Source organism: Marmota flaviventris, chromosome 2 (genome assembly GCF_047511675.1).
Source record: "Marmota flaviventris isolate mMarFla1 chromosome 2, mMarFla1.hap1, whole genome shotgun sequence".
Taxonomy (NCBI): domain Eukaryota; kingdom Metazoa; phylum Chordata; class Mammalia; order Rodentia; family Sciuridae; genus Marmota; species Marmota flaviventris.
Window position 1 is genome coordinate 47,885,506 of NC_092499.1, and position 18,713 is coordinate 47,904,218.

At 36.4% G+C, this 18,713-nt stretch overlaps 1 protein-coding gene across 4 annotated transcripts in view; it reads right to left on the reverse strand.

Moving 5' to 3' along the window:
• Nucleotides 1–18,713, reverse strand: part of Ralgapa1 (Ral GTPase activating protein catalytic subunit alpha 1) — a 251,241-nt gene that overhangs the window by 77,055 nt on the left and 155,473 nt on the right. For all 4 annotated transcript variants that reach the window (XM_027929475.2, XM_071607832.1, XM_027929473.3 and 1 more), the window contains exons 31-33: nucleotides 17,521–17,655; nucleotides 16,785–16,968; nucleotides 1,984–2,845 (exon numbers count right to left, since the gene is read on the reverse strand). In XM_027929475.2, coding sequence (XP_027785276.2) covers nucleotides 1,984–2,845; nucleotides 16,785–16,968; nucleotides 17,521–17,655 — 1,181 coding nt within the window. The remainder of the gene's footprint in view (nucleotides 1–1,983; nucleotides 2,846–16,784; nucleotides 16,969–17,520; nucleotides 17,656–18,713) is intronic.

The following is an 18,713-nucleotide window of genomic DNA, read 5'->3' on the forward strand; positions in this document are numbered from 1 at the left end:
AGAATATATGTCATTATTTCTACCAGGTCTTCATACATTTCTGTTAGTGGATCGTATCTATTGACCACTTCAATCCTTCCTTACAGATGCTTCCCAAACTCATATCCAGAAAAATGAATAAAAGTACTTGTAGGAATTTGCTTTCTTCCTATATATATATATATATATATATATATATATATATATATATATATATATATATATATATTCATATATATGTGAATATATAGTCCAAATACATGTAAAATATATGTATATTCTTTTACACTATGAAAACTTATAATTTTTTTGCCAAATCTGTTCTACAGATATAAAATATGTACACAAAAATCAATGCTTGCTGTGATAAATACAGATTCCCATCTTAAACTTTTCTCAGGAGACAAGATATAGGTTATTCCACAGCAAGAGAATAGAATGCATTTATACAATAACTAAATGATAATTATCCATATGTGGACATATAAGACAAATTGTGTTTCTGATAAAAATGTGGCCTAGGCAGAGAATACTGCTTTCTAATAAATGGAGAAATTTAAATCAAGTAAGATTGTAAACACTCGATTTCAATGTTTTATATACATTTGGATTACTTTAAGATTTATTCAATGTCCAGTGATATCTAAGCTTCTTCCTCTTGCAATAAGTGGAAAAGAAATGACACATTAAATAATGCTGCTGCTTTCCAGTTTCCTACAATTTTTTAAAATATTTTTTTAGTTATCAATAGACATTTATTTATTTATTTATATGTGGTGCTGAGGATTGAACTCAGTGCCTCACACATGCTAGGCAAGTGCTCTACAGCTAAGCCACAACTCCACCCCTCCTACAGATTTTTATAGCATAAAAATTTAAAACTAGAGGTAGGAGATATAGCTCATATGAGAGTGCTTTTAGCATGTACAAGCTTTGGATTCAATCCCCAGCACCAAAAAAAAAAAAAAAAGAAAAAGAAAAAAGAAAAAACCAAATAAAAGCTGACTCCAACAAAACCTAAATGTATATTAATAATGCTTTATATTGACATAAAATCTTGGTGTTTTTGTGTTTTAATTCTTTCCACTACATGAGGTGAGAATTATTCTTAATTTGTAGACTCTAACTTAGGTCATCTAAGTCCAATGCTTCTTTTCATTTAACTCTTACCTTAACGCTTGAATACATGTGTTTACAGTAAGCTGTTTTTCCTTTCTTTTTCTTTTTTTGTTTTTGGTGCTGGGAATTAAACTCACAACCTCATGGATGCTAAGCATGCACTTTAATATTGAACTTTATTTCTAGCCATGCCTTTTAAAATAAGATCTTGTAACATGCATAAGAACACAAAACACTAAGAGAACAACAACAACAAAATCCAATTCCTTTCTTGATTTAATCCCGAATCTGGGATAATTTCCCTAATTCAAACCAGAAATGATCAAACCATAGTTGGTCTAAAAAAAATTGTTGGGCTGGCACAGGCCTGTACTCCCAAAAAGGTAGGAAGATCACAAGTTCAAGGTCAGTCTTGGCAATTTAGTAAGACCCTGTCTCAATAAAAAGAACTGGAGATGTAACTTAGTGGTAAAGTACCCTGGATTTGATCCCCAGTATCACCAGCACTACCACCCAAAAAACAATAAACAAACATACAAAAACAAAACAAAAAAACAGAAGAAAGAAAAAGAAATTGTTAGGCTAACATAATAACATGAAGGTTGAAAAAAATATTTCTTTTAATCATATGAGCTATAATTTCTAAGTCAGACAGTTTTAGTAATCATTCTGAAAATGTTGATGGTTTACTCAATTAACTTTTTATCTTCCTGAATCCTGATAATAACTAAATGGTCTCCAAAAAATATGCCTACTGGTCAAAGACGTAATTAGTAGATAAAATTTAGTGAGGAAAAGAATGGAGACTAAAATTCTCAATCAGAAAGTTAATAAGACTAACATTAAAAAAAATTAAAAAAGGAAAAAATTCTACTTCATTCTTACCGTTTGTCCCAGGAATTCATTCCCAATATACTAAGAAGCAATCTGCAATAATAAAATGCTGACTGAGGTTTTTGAGGTGTTGGTTCATCTTGTTCCATGGCTTTCATGTTTAAGTCATTAAAGTGCTTCTCAACAAATTCTTTTTCCTCAGTATGTTGCTTAAGGATAGCATTTATAACATCATTCTCCTGTTTTTCAGAAATGCACACAGGTTGTGGAGCAGGAATATTAAGCGAGATTCCAGTTCTCTGTAAGCACTCAGGACTAGTAATACCCAAATACTGTAAGAGTTCATCAAGAACATCTTCTTCATCTCTTATTGTATCCCAAGTTGGTACGGTTTCTCTAAATCTTTTAAACTGGAGGGCAAGTTCATCTTTCACTGTTATATCTTCTAAGCATTCATTAGATGTAGGAGGTTCTTCTGGCTTCTCTTGGTGAGACAATGAAAGTATGAAAGATGTAGGTTCTGATAAGCCACTTACAGGAGGTGGTCCATACAGTATGGCAGAATCCCATGAATATTTTCCAGAGAGATCACGTACTATGATTCTGACATTTGAATTGGCCGAAGCAAGGCCAGCGGATAAACCTCCTCCAGGCATACTCTCCTCTGATCTGATCTGGATACAAGATACTAAGGTTGTATTGTTTAATACAAAGAACTGGATATTTGGACTCTCAAAGAGTTCAGGAGAAAGTTCAGTACTTTCACTGTAATGATTGTCATGATTTTCACAAACCTGACTTGTTAACATAGCAGGACCACCACTCATTGGATAATGACCCAAGTGATTTACCAGATGTGTAATAACAGTTCGAGCTGCAATAGAGATTAATCCTTGTTGCATTTGGGTTTTCACTAGAAATAAAAAATATAAATGAGTGGGAATACTGCTGTTTCCTAGAAGTCATAGAAATAATAAAATGTCACAACAAATATGTATTTCATTACATTCTTAAAATCACTATCAAATATTTGAATAAATATTAATATTCATAACTTAGATTCTGTGTTTAGGAATGATGGTAAAGAGAGAAGAAAAACAAAACTTGAAAAAAAAACAGTTATTTTACAAGAAAGCCCTTTTTAAAAAAATATTTATTTTTTAGTTATAGTTGGGTACAACACATTTTATTTATTTATTTTTTTAAATTTTTATGTGGTGCTGAGGATTGAACCCAGGGCCTCGCACATTCTAGGTGAGTGGTCTACCACTGAGCCACAACCCAGCCCCAAGGAAGCCCTTTTTGAAATTTTTGCTAATGAATTCATAATTTAAACCAAAGCTTTTAAATGTATATCACTTTTGAAGGATCAAAGTATTATAAATCAATCCCTTGAAATACTCTAAACACAAATTAAAAAGCCAATAAAATCTATCTTACTGATAAGTTTCTTATCTCATGAATAGATTCCAGATTCAGAGACATAGTTTACAGCACACTATGTCATTTAATTCTGGCTTTTACTGATGATGTAAAAGTGTTTCTGAGAAAAGTGATATTCCAATTAAACTTTAGGAGTCAGAATGAATTTAAACAGCAAGTCAGTATAGCTAGTATATGCCAAGGAAATATTTTAAAGGCAAAAATAGGGGTTGTGGCTCAGTGGTAGAGCGTTTGCCTAGCATGTACGAGGCCCTGGGTTCGATCCTCAGCACCACATAAAAATAAATAAATAAAATAAAGGTATTGTGTCCAACTACAACTAAAAACAAAAATTAAAAAAAGGCAAAAATATTTGATGAGCCTGCTTATGTATTATATTTTTCTAAGGAATCTTCTGGGTCAGTGTTGTCTAGTCTAGCAGTTAGTTGTATGCAAAATCATTTTTTTCTCTCCTAAGTACATTAAGGAAAGCAAACAATGCACTTATGAGTAACTTTAAAAAGTTGAATGAAATAATAAAATAAGAGAAATAATATAGTAGTTTGAGAGGCCTACACAGGCAAGAAACTTTATGTGAGGATTTAAAGAAGGGAGTTAACAAGGATGACAAAGGACACACAGAGGACACAAAATAGATAACAACTTGTCAAAGCCAACTAGTTAAACACTGCTAGTGTGATTCTGTGATCAAAGGAGGGCTGATGCAAAAGCTAGATCTGGATTGAGTGGTGTCAGAAGAACTGATTTGACAGTTATCTTGATACTTTCCCATTGAAGAAGTGAGAGTAGAGTTGTTACTGCTAAAGATGTATTATTAATTCATGTTAGAAGAGATGCTTAGTTTTGTAATATTTCTGTGGGTATGGTTAGTGTTCTTGCCTCTATTTAGTTTTAGACATAATTATGGAGTGATTATGTTTATTATTCTACCACAGTCAGAGTAATCTTGCCTAATAATATTTTCTATTCTCTGAAAGTTAACCAGTTAGGAACACTAGAGCTGAGCTGCCAGAATAAATATTATTTAAAAATATTCTGAACAGGCACAGTGGCACACACCTTGTAATCCCTGCTACTAGAAGGCTAAGGAAGGAAGATTTCAAGTTTGAGGCTGGCCTCAGAATCTTAGTGAGACCATATCTCAAAATTTAAAAACCTATAACATCTCTAGCAATTAGAGAAATGCAAATTAAAACGACACTGAGATGTCATTTCGCTCCAGTCAGAATGGCAATTATCAAGAATACAAGTAACAATAAATATTGGTGAGGATGTGGGGAAAAAGGTTCACTTGTACATTGCTGGTGGGACTGCAAACAGGTACAACCACTCTGGAAAGCAGTACGGAGATTCTGCAGAAAACGTAGAATGGAACCACCATTTGACCCAGTTATTCCACTTCTCGGCATATACCCAAAGGACTTAAAATCAGCATACTGTAGTGATGTAGCCACATTAAACTTTATAGCAGGTCAATTCACAATAGTTAAGTTATGGAACCAACCTAGGTACCCTTCAGTAGATGAGTGGATAAGAGAAAATGTGGTATATATACACAATGGAATACTACTCAGCCTTAAGGAAGAATGAAATTATGGCATTTACTGGTAAATGGATAGAACTGGAGGCTATCATGCTAATTGAAAAAATCCAATCCGCAAAACCCAAAGGCCAAATGTTCTCCCTGATATTTGGATGCTGACACACATCAGCATATGTGGGGTTTGGGGGAAAAATAGAAGTTCACTGGATTAGACAAAGCGGAATGAATGGAAGAGGGGGTGGGAATAGGAAAGACAGTAGAATGAATCAGATATAACTTTCCTATGTACATATATGAATACACAACCAGTGAAACTTATCCTCATGTACAACTGCAAAAATGGGATCCTAATTAGAATAAAGTGTACTCCATGTATATATAATGTCAAAATACATTCTACTGTCCCATATATCTAAAAAAACAAATTAAAAAAATTTAGCTATAGATGGACATAACTTATTCTATTTATTTACTTTTATGTGGTGCTGACAAGTGCTCACATGTGCTAGACGAGCAATCTACTACTGAACCACTATCCGAGCTCCCCCAATTTTTTTAAAAGTTAAAAATCACACAGTGGCAGAGTACTCCTAGATTCAATTCCTAGTACTGTAAAACAAACAAACGAACAAGAACGTCCTAATTTATAAAAAACAAAATCTCTAATTTTAAATATTTAATTTGATGACTTTCTGTAATTGTATTACCACCAACATAATCAATACATAGAAAAATTACATCATCAAAAAAGAATAAATTTTATGTAAACTATACCTCAATAAGCTTAAAAAAAAAAAGATCTACTAGGTTGCCCACTGCTAGTATTTCTCAAAAAGAATACTCAATAAAGATTAGTGTCACATTTTTAAGGTTATAGCCCTTATGACTCAGAACTAATACTGGTTTTAGGAAGAGAGTCCACAACTAAACCGCTACTATGCCATTAATACTAACATGATCTTTTCCAACTCTGAAAAAGAAAAGTTTTTTTTTTAAGTCTTTTAAAAATTTTAAAATGTTACTATCAAATATTTAATCTTCCATTATTGGTCGATTTTTTATATCTATATACATGTAAATATGAAAATTTGTTTCTTAGTATATGATCTATTTTTAAATTTATACTAGCTCTGAAAATCAGCCATTCAATACTAGAAGACAACACTAAATGATTAACCTTAATTTAATCCTCCATTTTCAAGACTGTCACTGGATAATGAGAACAGGGGTGGATTCAATGTAATGTCTGCTTTCCCTTCTCTAATTGTAACTTAGAATATAATTATTCTCCACAGCATCAGTGACTAATCTAGCTAGTGTTCCTCATTTTGCACATGGTTCATAAAGGTAAGTGATTTACCTGCCTTAGTTTCACATCAGGGCTGGTCTTTTGCCTTCCAACTCTAATTTCTATACTACTTTCCCCTTTTGTTAAAATAACTTTTTCTTTGTAAGATATAGAACAATGAATTTAAAATGTATTTTTTCCTGTGTATAGAAACTTCATATAAAGTATTCCTTGGCATAAACACCAAATACATTTCTAGGATCAACTAAATAAGTTCACCTAAATAAATCTAAATTGTGTTTAAATGGTAATAAAAATTAGAATTAATAATTTAAAATTTTTTGATGTAGAAATTTTTTTTTCTATACTTTATTCTCCCTTTTTTCCTATTGAGTGATATACATAAATGGATGACTCATTTTAAATAGTGAATCTTCTCTTCAGAACAAAAAAGTTTATATTCTTAACAAAGGAAAGAACAAAATTTAATAGAAATGATCGCAGAAATGGATTCACAATTCCTGATCTTGGTTTGCTGTGATCATGAATAAATCAAAAACTCCCAGCCCCATTTTTCTGCAAAAACAACACAGACTCATTTGTAAAAGTGAATTAAAAACTCATGTACAAAGCTGAACATAACAGACACAATAATTTTGAGCACATTATAAGTAAAATGCAATTTTTCTGAGTTCCTTTTTCAAACTTGCTTATAAATGCCAAGAATGAGCCAGCCTTTTCTCTAAAACAAACCCCAAAGCCCAGGTGCCAGTCCATCCTACACATCTTCTTTCCAAAGGAAGAGACAGTGGAAATGCAGTGTCAGAGCTTGTTCACAAATCTGTCATAATTATTAACAGTGAAAACACTAAAAGGATTAACTTAAGATTCCAGATGTAGGTAAAATAATTGTTTCCCCTAAGTTGCACTCTAAATTCAGGATATATGCATATAGATGAAAGGTTAAAAATCTATTTGTTGATTTGGAAATTATATTTATTTAGACTTATTTTTGAGCTATAAAATATAGAACAGACATCTTTTATACTTATCTTACTAAGATATAAAGAAGACATGAAATTCTCTAATTTAGAAATTCAAATTGAAATTTTAAAATAACCAACTTTGTGAGAATATGCAAAATGAAGATATCGATGCTTCTAAGGCTTTATGTAACTAGCATTCATTTAAATAAGTCTATTCAGGGTTGTCTTTTCAGATTGTCAGATTAAACAAACCCTACAGCATTTGCAGCAAACCCATAATTACAGATTATTATGGCATACAAAAGCAGCAAGATATAAAAAGCTGCTGCAATTCACTGCACTGTAATAGAACACACAGAGGAAGTTAATTTTGGCAAAAGCTTTAAATATTAGCTTTTCATAATATGTATAGGTGAAACTATAATTAGGATAGAATGAATCCTTTGGAGCCTCCTTTCACTCTGACCCTGCAAATGATGACTTTTTGCTAATAAGACTACTACCATTTGACAAAAAGCCAACTTCACTACCTTTCCTTATTCTTTAGTAAATTTAATAATTACAGCTACTCCTGCCAATAGTTCTCAAATCAGACTTGTTCAATCCAATACTGAGCTGATTAGGGACACTCTGTGTTTATAATTCATTGGCCGAAAAAGTACTTGAAGATGATGAAGCATGCCTTAGACAAGGGCACAATGATCAGTCATTTTCAACACATTACCTCCACCCCCCACCACAGCATGTAGTCACTACAGACCAGAGAATCACCTGCTGTTAGCTCATGGCTGTTCCTAAAAGATTATTCATTTATCTGGTCCTCAATACCTTTGAGGAACTCTAAAGGGAACAATTTAATACATTTAGAGAATAATATTTTATGGAGTATTTGGTATCAATATTAAGCCCATCTATTTACATCTTTTTCTCTGCTTCTTGTACAGTGACTGATATTGTACAGTAAAATTTGTATGAAACACATTAAAAACTTCCTTTTATATAAGTAAACTCCATTTACTGTACTATTTAATAAATATGCTATCCTGTATTAAATCAAAACTTTATAATTTTACATCTGAAAAAAATGCAAAGAGCACTAAACTTTTCACAAAACTTTAAAATAAATGCCCTAATTTACAACGTCAAATCTAAAGAGATAAAAATTTTAAGTTGCTTATATCAATTACTGTCTACATTTTTTGCTATACTATACTGCCCAGTATATCTCTTTTATATCTGAATAATAATTTAAATCTTGTATTCCTATTTCACATGTTTATTTTTGTTCTAGACAAGCCAGTAGCAACTTATGGTCAAACCCCAAACTACAGCCTGAACTCTTTGACTTCTAACTTTGTATCTTCACTTTCATTGTATGTCATCAATCACTTATCATATTCACATCCTAGATATTTTAATCATTTATAACTGTTCTACCTTTGAAAATCAAACTCTTCCTTTATTGCCTACCTGACTACAATCTCCCAGCTAGTGATTTCTCAACTGTGTTTTGTGGTCCTTTTGTGGTCCATGTTTTATTAGTCATATGCAGAGCTTTAAAAAAACTCAGCAATCCTAGATTAATAAGTCAAAATCTCTATGGATGGGTTGGAAGCATCAATATTCTACTTAATACCAACTACATCTACTTTCTGACTTCCCAGATCACTCTTGATTTTTCCCAATTTATTAGTCACTTGCTGGAAGCGGCTCATTCTTTACCAAGACTGGATTCCATAGCTAAACCATATACCAATATTCTGAAATGCATAGTTTCCTTGCATTTCGGTTACATCCACCTAACTAACTGTTGACTGGTGCAACCAAAAATTCTTGGTTTCCATTTTCTATTGGGCTCTCAATAAATCCTGTGAAATTCCTAATTTACTTCCATCTTCTTTTTCTTTCTATTCCCAGAGGAATGGCTAATCCTATATATCAATACTTTTCAGCTCATCTCCTCGGGGACTTCACCACTTAATTCCTTCTCAGCTTAAATAAATTCAACTCTCTTCATTCTTAAAATTTCCTTAACCCAAATTATCCTTTAGCTTAATTCACTTTTTGGTTTATTTATTTATTTTTTTCTTTTTTTAAATTTTTTATTGTTGGCTGTTCAAAACATTACATAGTTCTTGATATATCATATTTCACACTTTGATTCAAGTGGGTTATGAGCTCCCATTTTTACCCCATATACAGATTGCAGAATCACATCAGTTACACATCCATTGATTTACATATTGCCATACTAGTGTCTGTTGTGTTCTGCTGCCTTTCCTATCCTCTACTATCCCCCCTCCCCTCCCCTCTTCTCTCTCTGCCCCCTCTACTGACATTCATTTGTCCCCCTTGTATTATTTTTCCCTTTCCCCTCACTTCCTCTTGTATGTACTTTTGTACAACTCTGAGGGTCTCCTTCCATTTCCATGCAATTTCCCTTCTCTCTCCCTTTCCCTCCCACCTCTCATCCCTGTTTAATGTTAATCTTCTTCTCATGCTCTTCGACCCTACTCTGTTCTTAGTTACTCTCCTTATATCAAAGAAGACATTTGGCATTTGTTTTTTAGGGATTGGCTAGCTTCACTTAGCATAATCTGCTCTAATGCCATCCATTTCCCTGTAAATTCTATGATTTTGTCATTTTTTAATGCAGAGTAATACTCCATTGTGTATAAATGCCACATTTTTTTTTATCCATTCATCTACTGAAGGGCATCTAGGTTGGTTCCACAGTCTTGCTATTGTGAATTGAGCTGCTATGAACATCGATGTAGCAGTGTCCCTGTAGCATGCTCTTTTTAGGTCTTTAGGGAATAGAACGAGAAGGGGAATAGCTGGGTCAAATGGTGGCTCCATTCCCAGCTTTCCAAGAAATCTCCATACTGCTTTCCAAATTGGCTGCACCAATTTGCAGTCCCACCAGCAATGTACAAGTGTACCCTTTTCCCCACATCCTCGCCAGCACTTGTTGTTGTTTGACTTCATAATGGCTGCCAATCTAACTGGAGTGAGATGGTATCTTAGGGTGGTTTTGATTTGCATTTCTCTGACTGCTAGAGATGGTGAGCATTTTTTCATGTACTTGTTGATTGATTGTATGTCCTCCTCTGAGAAGTGTTTGTTCAGGTCCTTGGCCCATTTGTTGATTGGGTTGTTTGTTCTCTTATTGTCTAATTTTTTGAGTTCTTTGTATACTCTGGATATTAGGGCTCTATCTGAAGTGTGAGGAGTAAAGATTTGTTCCCAGGATGTAGGCTCTCTATTTACCTCTCTTATTGTTTCTTTTGCTGAGAAAAAACTTTTTAGTTTGAGTAAGTCCCATTTGTTGATTCTAGTTATTAACTTTTGTGTTATGGGTGTCCTATTGAGGAATTTGGAGCCCGACCCCACAGTATGTAGATCGTAGCCAACTTTTTCTTCTATCAGACGCCGTGTCTCTGATTTGATATCAAGCTCCTTGATCCATTTTGAATTAACTTTTGTGCATGGCGAGAGAAAGGGATTCAGTTTCATTTTGTTGCATATGGATTTCCAGTTTTCCCAGCACCATTTGTTGAAGATGCTATCCTTCCTCCATTGCATGCTTTTAGCCCCTTTATCAAATATAAGGTAGTTGTAGTTTTGTGGATTGGTTTCTGTGTCCTCTATTCTGTACCATTGGTCCACCCGCCTGTTTTGGTACCAGTACCATGCTGTTTTTGTTACTATTGCTGTGTAGTATAGTTTGAAGTCTGGTATTGCTATACCGCCTGATTCACACTTCCTGCTTAGAGTTGTTTTTGCTATTCTGGGTCGTTTATTTTTCCATATGAATTTCATGATTGCTTTCTCTATTTCTACAAGAAATGCTGTTGGGATTTTGATTGGCATTGCATTAAACCTATAGAGAACTTTTGGTAATATCGCCATTTTGATGATGTTAGTTCTGCCTATCCATGAACAGGGTATATTTTTCCATCTTCTAAGATCTTCTTCTATTTCTCTCTTTAGGGTTCTGTAGTTTTCATTGTATAAGTCTTTCACCTCTTTTGTTAGGTTGATTCCCAAGTATCTTATTTTTTTTGAAGATATTGTGAATGGAGTAGTTGTCCTCATTTCCATTTCAGAGGATTTGTCGCTGATATACAGGAATGCCTTTGATTTATGCGTGTTGATTTTATATCCTGCCACTTTGCTGAATTCATTTATTAGCTCTAATAGTTTCTTTGGAGACCCTTTTGGGTCTGCTAGGTATAGAATTATGTCATCTGCAAATAGTGATAATTTAAGTTCTTCTTTTCCTATTTTGATGCCTTTAATTTCTTTCGTCTGTCTAATTGCTCTGGCCAGTGTTTCGAGAACTATGTTGAACAGAAGTGGTGAGAGAGGGCATCCCTGTCTTGTTCCAGATTTTAGAGGGAATGCCTTCCATTTTTCTCCATTCAGAATGATGCTAGCCTGAGGCTTAGCATAGATTGCTTTTACAATATTGAGGTATGTTCCTGTTATCCCTAGTTTTTCTAGAGTTTTGAACATAAAGGGATGCTGTACTTTGTCGAATGCTTTTTCCGCATCTATCGAGATGATCATATGGTTCTTATTTTTAAGTCTATTGATGTGGTGAATAACATTTATTGATTTCCGTATATTGAACCAGCCTTGCATCCCAGGGATGAATCCTACTTGATCATGGTGCACAATTTTTTTGATATGTTTTTGTATCCGATTCGCCAGAATTTTATTGAGGATTTTTGCATCTAGGTTCATTAGAGATATTGGTCTGTAGTTTTCTTTCTTTGAAGTGTCTTTGTCTGGTTTAGGTATCAGGGTGATGTTGGCCTCGTAGAATGAATTTGGAAGTTCTCCCTCTTTTTCTATTTCCTGAAGTAGCTTGAAAAGTATTGGTATTAGTTCCTCTTTAAAGGTTTTGTAAAACTCTGCTGTATACCCATCCGGTCCTGGGCTTTTCTTAGTTGGTAGTCTTTTGATGGTTTCTTCTATTTCCTCAATTGATATTGGTCTTTATAGGTTGTCTATATCCTCCTGACTCAATCTGGGCAGATCATATGACTTAAGAAATTTATTGATGCCTTCACTATCTTAAAATTTATTGGAGTATAAGGATTCAAAATAATTTTTGATTATCTTCTGTATATCTGAAGTGTCTGTTGTGATATTGCCTTTTTCATCCTGTATGCTAGTAATTTGAGTTCTCTCTCTTCTTCTCTTCGCTAGCATGGCTAAGGGTCGGTCGATTTTGTTTATTTTTTCAAAGAACCAACTTTTAGTTTTGTCAATTTTTTCAATTGTTTCTTTTGTTTCGATTTCATTAATTTCAGCTCTGATTTTAATTATTTCTTGCCTTCTACTTCTTTTGCTGTTGTTTTGCTCTTCTTTTTCAAGGATTTTGAGATGAAGTATGAGATCATTCATTTGTTGGTTTTTTCTTTTTTTAAGGAATGAACTCCAAGCAATGAATTTTCCTCTTAGAACTGCTTTCAATGTGTCCCATAGATTGATGTCTTCTATAACCCATTGATCATTCAGTAACCTATTGTTCATTCTCCAAGTGATGTATTCTTTTTCCTTCCTTCTTTTATCGTTGATTTTCAGTTCCATTCCATTATGATCAGATAGGATGCATGGTATTATCTCTACTCCTTTATATTGTCTAAGAGTTTCCCTGTGACATAATATATGATCTATTTTTGAGAAGGATCCATGTGCTGCTGAGAAAAAAGTGTAACTGCTTGATGTTGGGTGGTATATTCTACATATGTCAATTAAGTCTAGGTTATTAATTGTGTTATTGAGTTCTATAGTTTCCTTATTCAACTTTTGTTTGGAAGATCTGTCCAGTGGCGAGAGAGGTGTGTTGAAGTCTCCCATGATTATTGTATGGTGGTCTATTAGACTCTTGAACTTGAGAAGAGTTTGTTTGATGAACATAGCTGCACCATTTTTTGGGGCATATATATTTATGATTGTTATGTCTTGTTGGTGTATGGTTAACAGTCTTGCTGAGCTGTCTATGTTCTTTTCAAGTTGAAATACTTTATCTTCATTGTCTGATGTTCTATCTTCTAAGTGTTCTACTCTGCTGGTAGTATTCTCAATTGAGTTTTTAAGTTGGTTTATTGCTTCCTGCATTTCTAGGATTTCTGTTTGTTTGTTTTTTATAACCTCTATCTCCCTGTATAGTTGATCTTTTGCTTCTTGGATTTGTTTATGTAATTCATTGTTGAAGTGATCTTTCATTGTCTGATTTTGCTGTCTGATGTCTTCCTTGAGACTCCAGATCATCTGAAGCATGTATACCCTGAATTCTTTATCTGACATTCCATCTGCTGCAGCTATTACCTCTTCTAACGTTGAGTTGACCTGCAATGCTTGTGGTCCTTTCTTTCCTTGTCTCTTCATACTGTTCGCGTTCCTTTCTACTTGGTGAAACTGTTGTGCTATTGAATTTTCCCCCTATATATTTATATTGGTCTTGTATAGTTGCAAAGTCTCCCTCGCAGGCGCGGGCGGCGGCTCTGCCCCTCCTCCAATTGGGGCAATGTGCCTACCACGCCGGCAGGCTACTGGGCCTGCTCTGCCGGTTGGTAGCAGGTCTGCCTACCTTGCAGGCGCGGGCGGCGGCTCTGTCCCTCTGCGGGCCGCTAGGCTTGTTCTGTCGGTGGTCGCAGTTCTGTCTACTTTGCAGGCGCAGGCAGCGGCACTGCCCCTCTGCAGGCCTCTGGGGCTGTTCTGCCAGTGGGTCGCAGGTCCGCCTACCTTGCAGGCGCGGGGGGCGGGGCGGCTCTACCCTTCCTCAGACCACTGGGCCTGTTCTGTCTGTCGGTTGCAGGTCTGGCCTGTTCTGATGGTGGTCACAGTTCCGTGTACCTTGCAGGCGCGGGGGGAGGGGGCGGCTCTGCCTCTCAGCAGGCCGCTGCTCCTCTTCTGCCGGTGGGTTGCAGGCCCGCCTACCTTGCAGGAGTGATTGGAAGCTCTGCCCCTCCGCGGGCCACTGGGCCTTTTCTGTCGGTGGTCACACATCCGCCTACCAGGCAGGCGCGGGGGGTGGGGGGCGGCTCTGTGGCTGGTCACAGTTCCCTCTACCTTGCCAGCGCAGGGGGAGGGGGCGGCTCTGCCTCTCAGCAGACCGCTGCTCCTCTTCTGCCGGTGGGTCGCAGGCCCGCCTACCTTGCAGGAGTGATTGGAAGCTCTGCCCCTCCGCGGGCCACTGGGCCTCTTCTGTCGGTGGTCACAGATCCGCCTACCAGGCAGGCGCGGGGGGTGGGGGGCGGCTCTGCCCCTCAGCAGGCCGCTGGGCCTGCTCTGTGGGTGGTCACAGTTCCCTCTACCTTGCCGGCGCAGGGGGAGGGGGCGGCACTGCCTCTCAGCAGGCCGCTGCTCCTCTTCTGCCGGTGGGTCGCAGGCAGGCCCGCCTACCTTGCAGGAGTGATTGGAAGCTCTGTCCCGCCGCGGGCCACTGGGCCTTTTCTGTTGGTGGTCACAGTTCCGCCTACCTGGCAGGAGTGGGGGGTGGGGGGCGGCTCAGCCTCTCAGCAGGCCACTGCTCCTCTTCTTCCGGTGGGTCACAGGCCCGCCTACCTTGCAGGAGTGATTGGAAGCTCTGTCCCGCCGCGGGTCACTGGGCCTTTTCTGTCAGTAGTCACAGTTCCGCCTACCTGGCAGGCGCGGGGGGTGGGGGGCGGCTCTGCCCCTCAGCAGGCCGCTGGGCCTGCTCTGTGGGTGGTCACAGTTCCCTCTACCTTGCCGGCGCAGGGGGAGAGGGCAGCTCTGCCTCTCAGCAGGCCGCTGCTCCTCTTCTTCCGGTGGGTCGCAGGCCCGCCTACCTTGCAGGAGTGATTGGAAGCTCTGTCCCGCCACGGGCCACTGGGCCTTTTCTGTCAGTGGTCACAGTTCCGCCTACCTGGCAGGCGCGGGGGGTGGGGGGCGGCTCTGCCCCTCAGCAGGCCGCTGGGCCTGCTCTGTGGGTGGTCACAGTTCCCTCTACCTTGCCGGCGCAGGGGGAGGGGGCGGCTCTGCCTCTCAGCAGGCTGCTGCTCCTCTTCTCTATTTTTTTTCTTTTTGTACCAGGGATTGAACTCAGGAGCACTTAACCACTGAGCCATTTCACAGCCCTTTTTTGTATTTTATTTAGAGACAAGGTCTCACTGAGTTGCTTAGAAGTTACAGGGACTGGCTTTCAACTTGCGATCCTTGTGCCTCAGCCTCCCAAGCTGCTGGGATTACAGGGTGCATCACCGTACCCAGCACTTTTTTCTTTTTCTTTTCTTTTCTTTCTTCTTTTTTTTTTTTTTTTTTTAAAGTCAAGCTTCTTTAAAGAATACTTTTCATGGAATGGCTCCAATTTCCTTATCTTCTGCTTCAATCCACAATCTTCCCCTTTTCCTCCTACTTCTCTGTTGAAACTAAAGCAGATATATATGCCAGTCCTTCTGATTTCGACAAAAGTACATTTAACACTACTGACCAGCCTTTTTTTTCTTTTTTTTTTTTTTTAAAAGCTATCTCCTCTATTAGTTTCTAAGAAATTATTCTCATAGTTTTCCTTCCTTTACAATGTTTTCTTCTCAGAATCCACACACAAAAACATATCTATATCTGTTAAGATCCAGATATGCATACATAAGTTATTTCCATTAAATATCTTCACACAGATATCCAAAAGATATTACAAACTAAACCACCAAAACTGTTCTCATTTTCTCTCCCAAACCTGTACTTTCTCTTATATTCTTGCTCTAGTTTGGAAAAAATCTAACCAATCTCCAAGTCAGAATCTAACCAGTCAGAAACCTAATATAGATTCCTCCTTTTCTCTAGCTTATCACAAAAGCCTTTTGACTTTACCTCCTAAGTATTCCTCAGATCTACTTTTCCTGTATATTTCTACTACCATTCTTTAGTAACTAAATGAAAAGTTTAGTATAAGCCTTCAGCAACTATTGTTTAGCCATTGCAATAGTCTCATGAGTGGGTCTCTCTGCTTCTGTATTAACTATCCAATTAATCTAATATACCAGGCATTAGCAATCTTTTTCTGTAAAGGGTCAGAGAGCAAATACTTTCAGTTTTGTGAGCCATATGATCTCTGTTGTTACTCAACACTGCTGTTATACAAAATAAACTCTGTAGAAATAATGTGCTTAAAAAATGTTTTTGCTTACTGAGTTCATATGTACCAAGGACTGGGTGATGGGCTATACAGCAATAACCTTCTCAGTATTTGCATCAATTCTCTAAGGGAAATAATATCATCTGCATTTTACAAATAACGTAATAGTCACTTAGCAATTAAGTTAGAGTCAAAATTCAATACCAGGTCTGACTCCAAAGTTCTCTTATTCTATATAAATCCTGTATAAAATAAAAACTAAGAATAACTTGTCAGAAGCATAATGGAAAAACTATTACATATTAGTAATTGTGTATATGAACTTATTTCTTAATAAACACGTGCTATAATAACTAAGTTGTTTAGGTAAAACAACCACAAAGTGAGAGATATTCTCCTTTGCCATAATTTCCTCCCATGGCCTCAAATCATATTTCGTAAGAACCCAAGCAATAATATTAATATGAAAATTCATTTTACCTTCTGTTACTGGTTGGAGTTTAGAAGATCGTTCTGAATCAGGGGAGTGTAGAGGTTCAGGCTCTTTCAGACTTTCCAAATGCATAAAAGGATCATAATCTACAGATGCCAAATCAGAAAGGCTTATTGGAAAGTACTTTGGATTGGTAAAACACTGCGCTCCATAAACACACCCATGTAAAACCTAAAAAACAAGTGAAAAGAACATACCAAGGTTTACCTTTAAATGAAAATAAAGAAAGATAAAAGGAGAAAAACTGTCATATGATAACCCAAGAGTTTGGCAAAAATTTTAAGGATTCTAAACGTCAGGGCTTCAATCATGGTAAAGTTTAATATCTTTTTTAGAGCCAAAAGAACAAGTAAAATTTAAATAGTGATTCTTATAGTCAACACAGATCTAACTCCCTTAAAAAATTCTGTATGTGGCTCAGTGGTAGAGTGCTCGCCTGGCATGCATGAGGCACTGGGTTTGATCCTCAGCACCACATAAAAACAAAATAATGTGTCCACCTAAAACTAAAGATAAATAAATAAATAAATAAATATTTTTAAAAAAATTCTGTATGAAAACAATGGTGTCTTAGAAGGAAGAACTTTTAAATTATCTTGCTGTAGACTAAATCTATAAGAAAATATCTAGATCTGAAACAATAAAATGTTATACTAAAATGTTGTGTCTGTAGTTTTTAAAAATCCTTAACAGATAAATAATATAGCAAGTAAAAAAGTTTACCTTATAAATGCAATTGAGGACTGATTTTTCGGTTTTATCATTTTCTGTTCCTGTAGTATGTACTGGCTGGAGTAGTGTCTTTAGAGGTAAGGCCATGATCCAATCCAGAAGGCAGAGAAGTAAGGATACTACCAACTATAACAATAATAACAACAAAATCATTATAATTTTAAACTTACAGGAGCTCCTCAATAATTCACCATCTTATTTTTGGGTTTCCAAAATTTATTTTAGGAACCACCAATCCTATTAATGTTACCTGGACCTGATTTTTAAAATGTTGCCTATGAACATTATTGTGGGTTTTTCTTTTATATTTCAAGGAAAGCACAACAAAATCTTAAGCATAATAAGAACAGTAATGTTAAAATTGATGGATCCAAAAACCTTAAGTTTCAAAGACAACAGATATTCAGAATGGCTCAGAGAATGCTTATGCGGCATATGTGACGCCCAGGGTTCAATCCTGAGCCCTAGGAAAAAAAAACAAAAGAAAGACAGACAAGACAAATCAATTAACTACACTTACCTAATTATACAAATACCAGTTAAAGGATTTGGTCCATACATTTTATAATCACTTCCACTTTCTTCTTCTAATCCTGCCAGAAAGACTACTTTATACAACTTTTAATCTTACTCACTAAATGATTCACTAAATTAATCTTTTCACTGGATACTTGTAAACTATTGGATACTATAAACAACATTTTCATCCAAAACATGGAGCAAACTAGCAGTATCCATTTTATTGGATAAAGAATCACAAATAATAGAAAGAAATAAGTAAACCGTCAAGAAATAAATTGACAATCGAATGTGACAATCAAGTGGCAATAAGAGATCTGCTGATATCTAGGGTTAAAGACCAACTAAAATTCAAGGAGTAATTCTGGCCTAAGTTGCCCAACATATACTCCAAAAGAACAATAAGAAATATAAAACATCACAAAACTCATTCTTTCCATATAACCAGAAGACACAGAATACCTACACTTCAAATTCTCTGTTAAGTAGAAAAATATACAGCAAATCCCAGGAATTTTTTTCCTATTGCAGGCTTTCATGAAGAGGAACAGGAAAGTTTGGTAAAAACTGTAAGAAAAGATGGGAAGCAGCTGCAAACCTAAGACTGATCTATAACCAAGCCAGAAAGAAAAAGTCCATCCTAAGTATGAGAACAATGAAAAAGT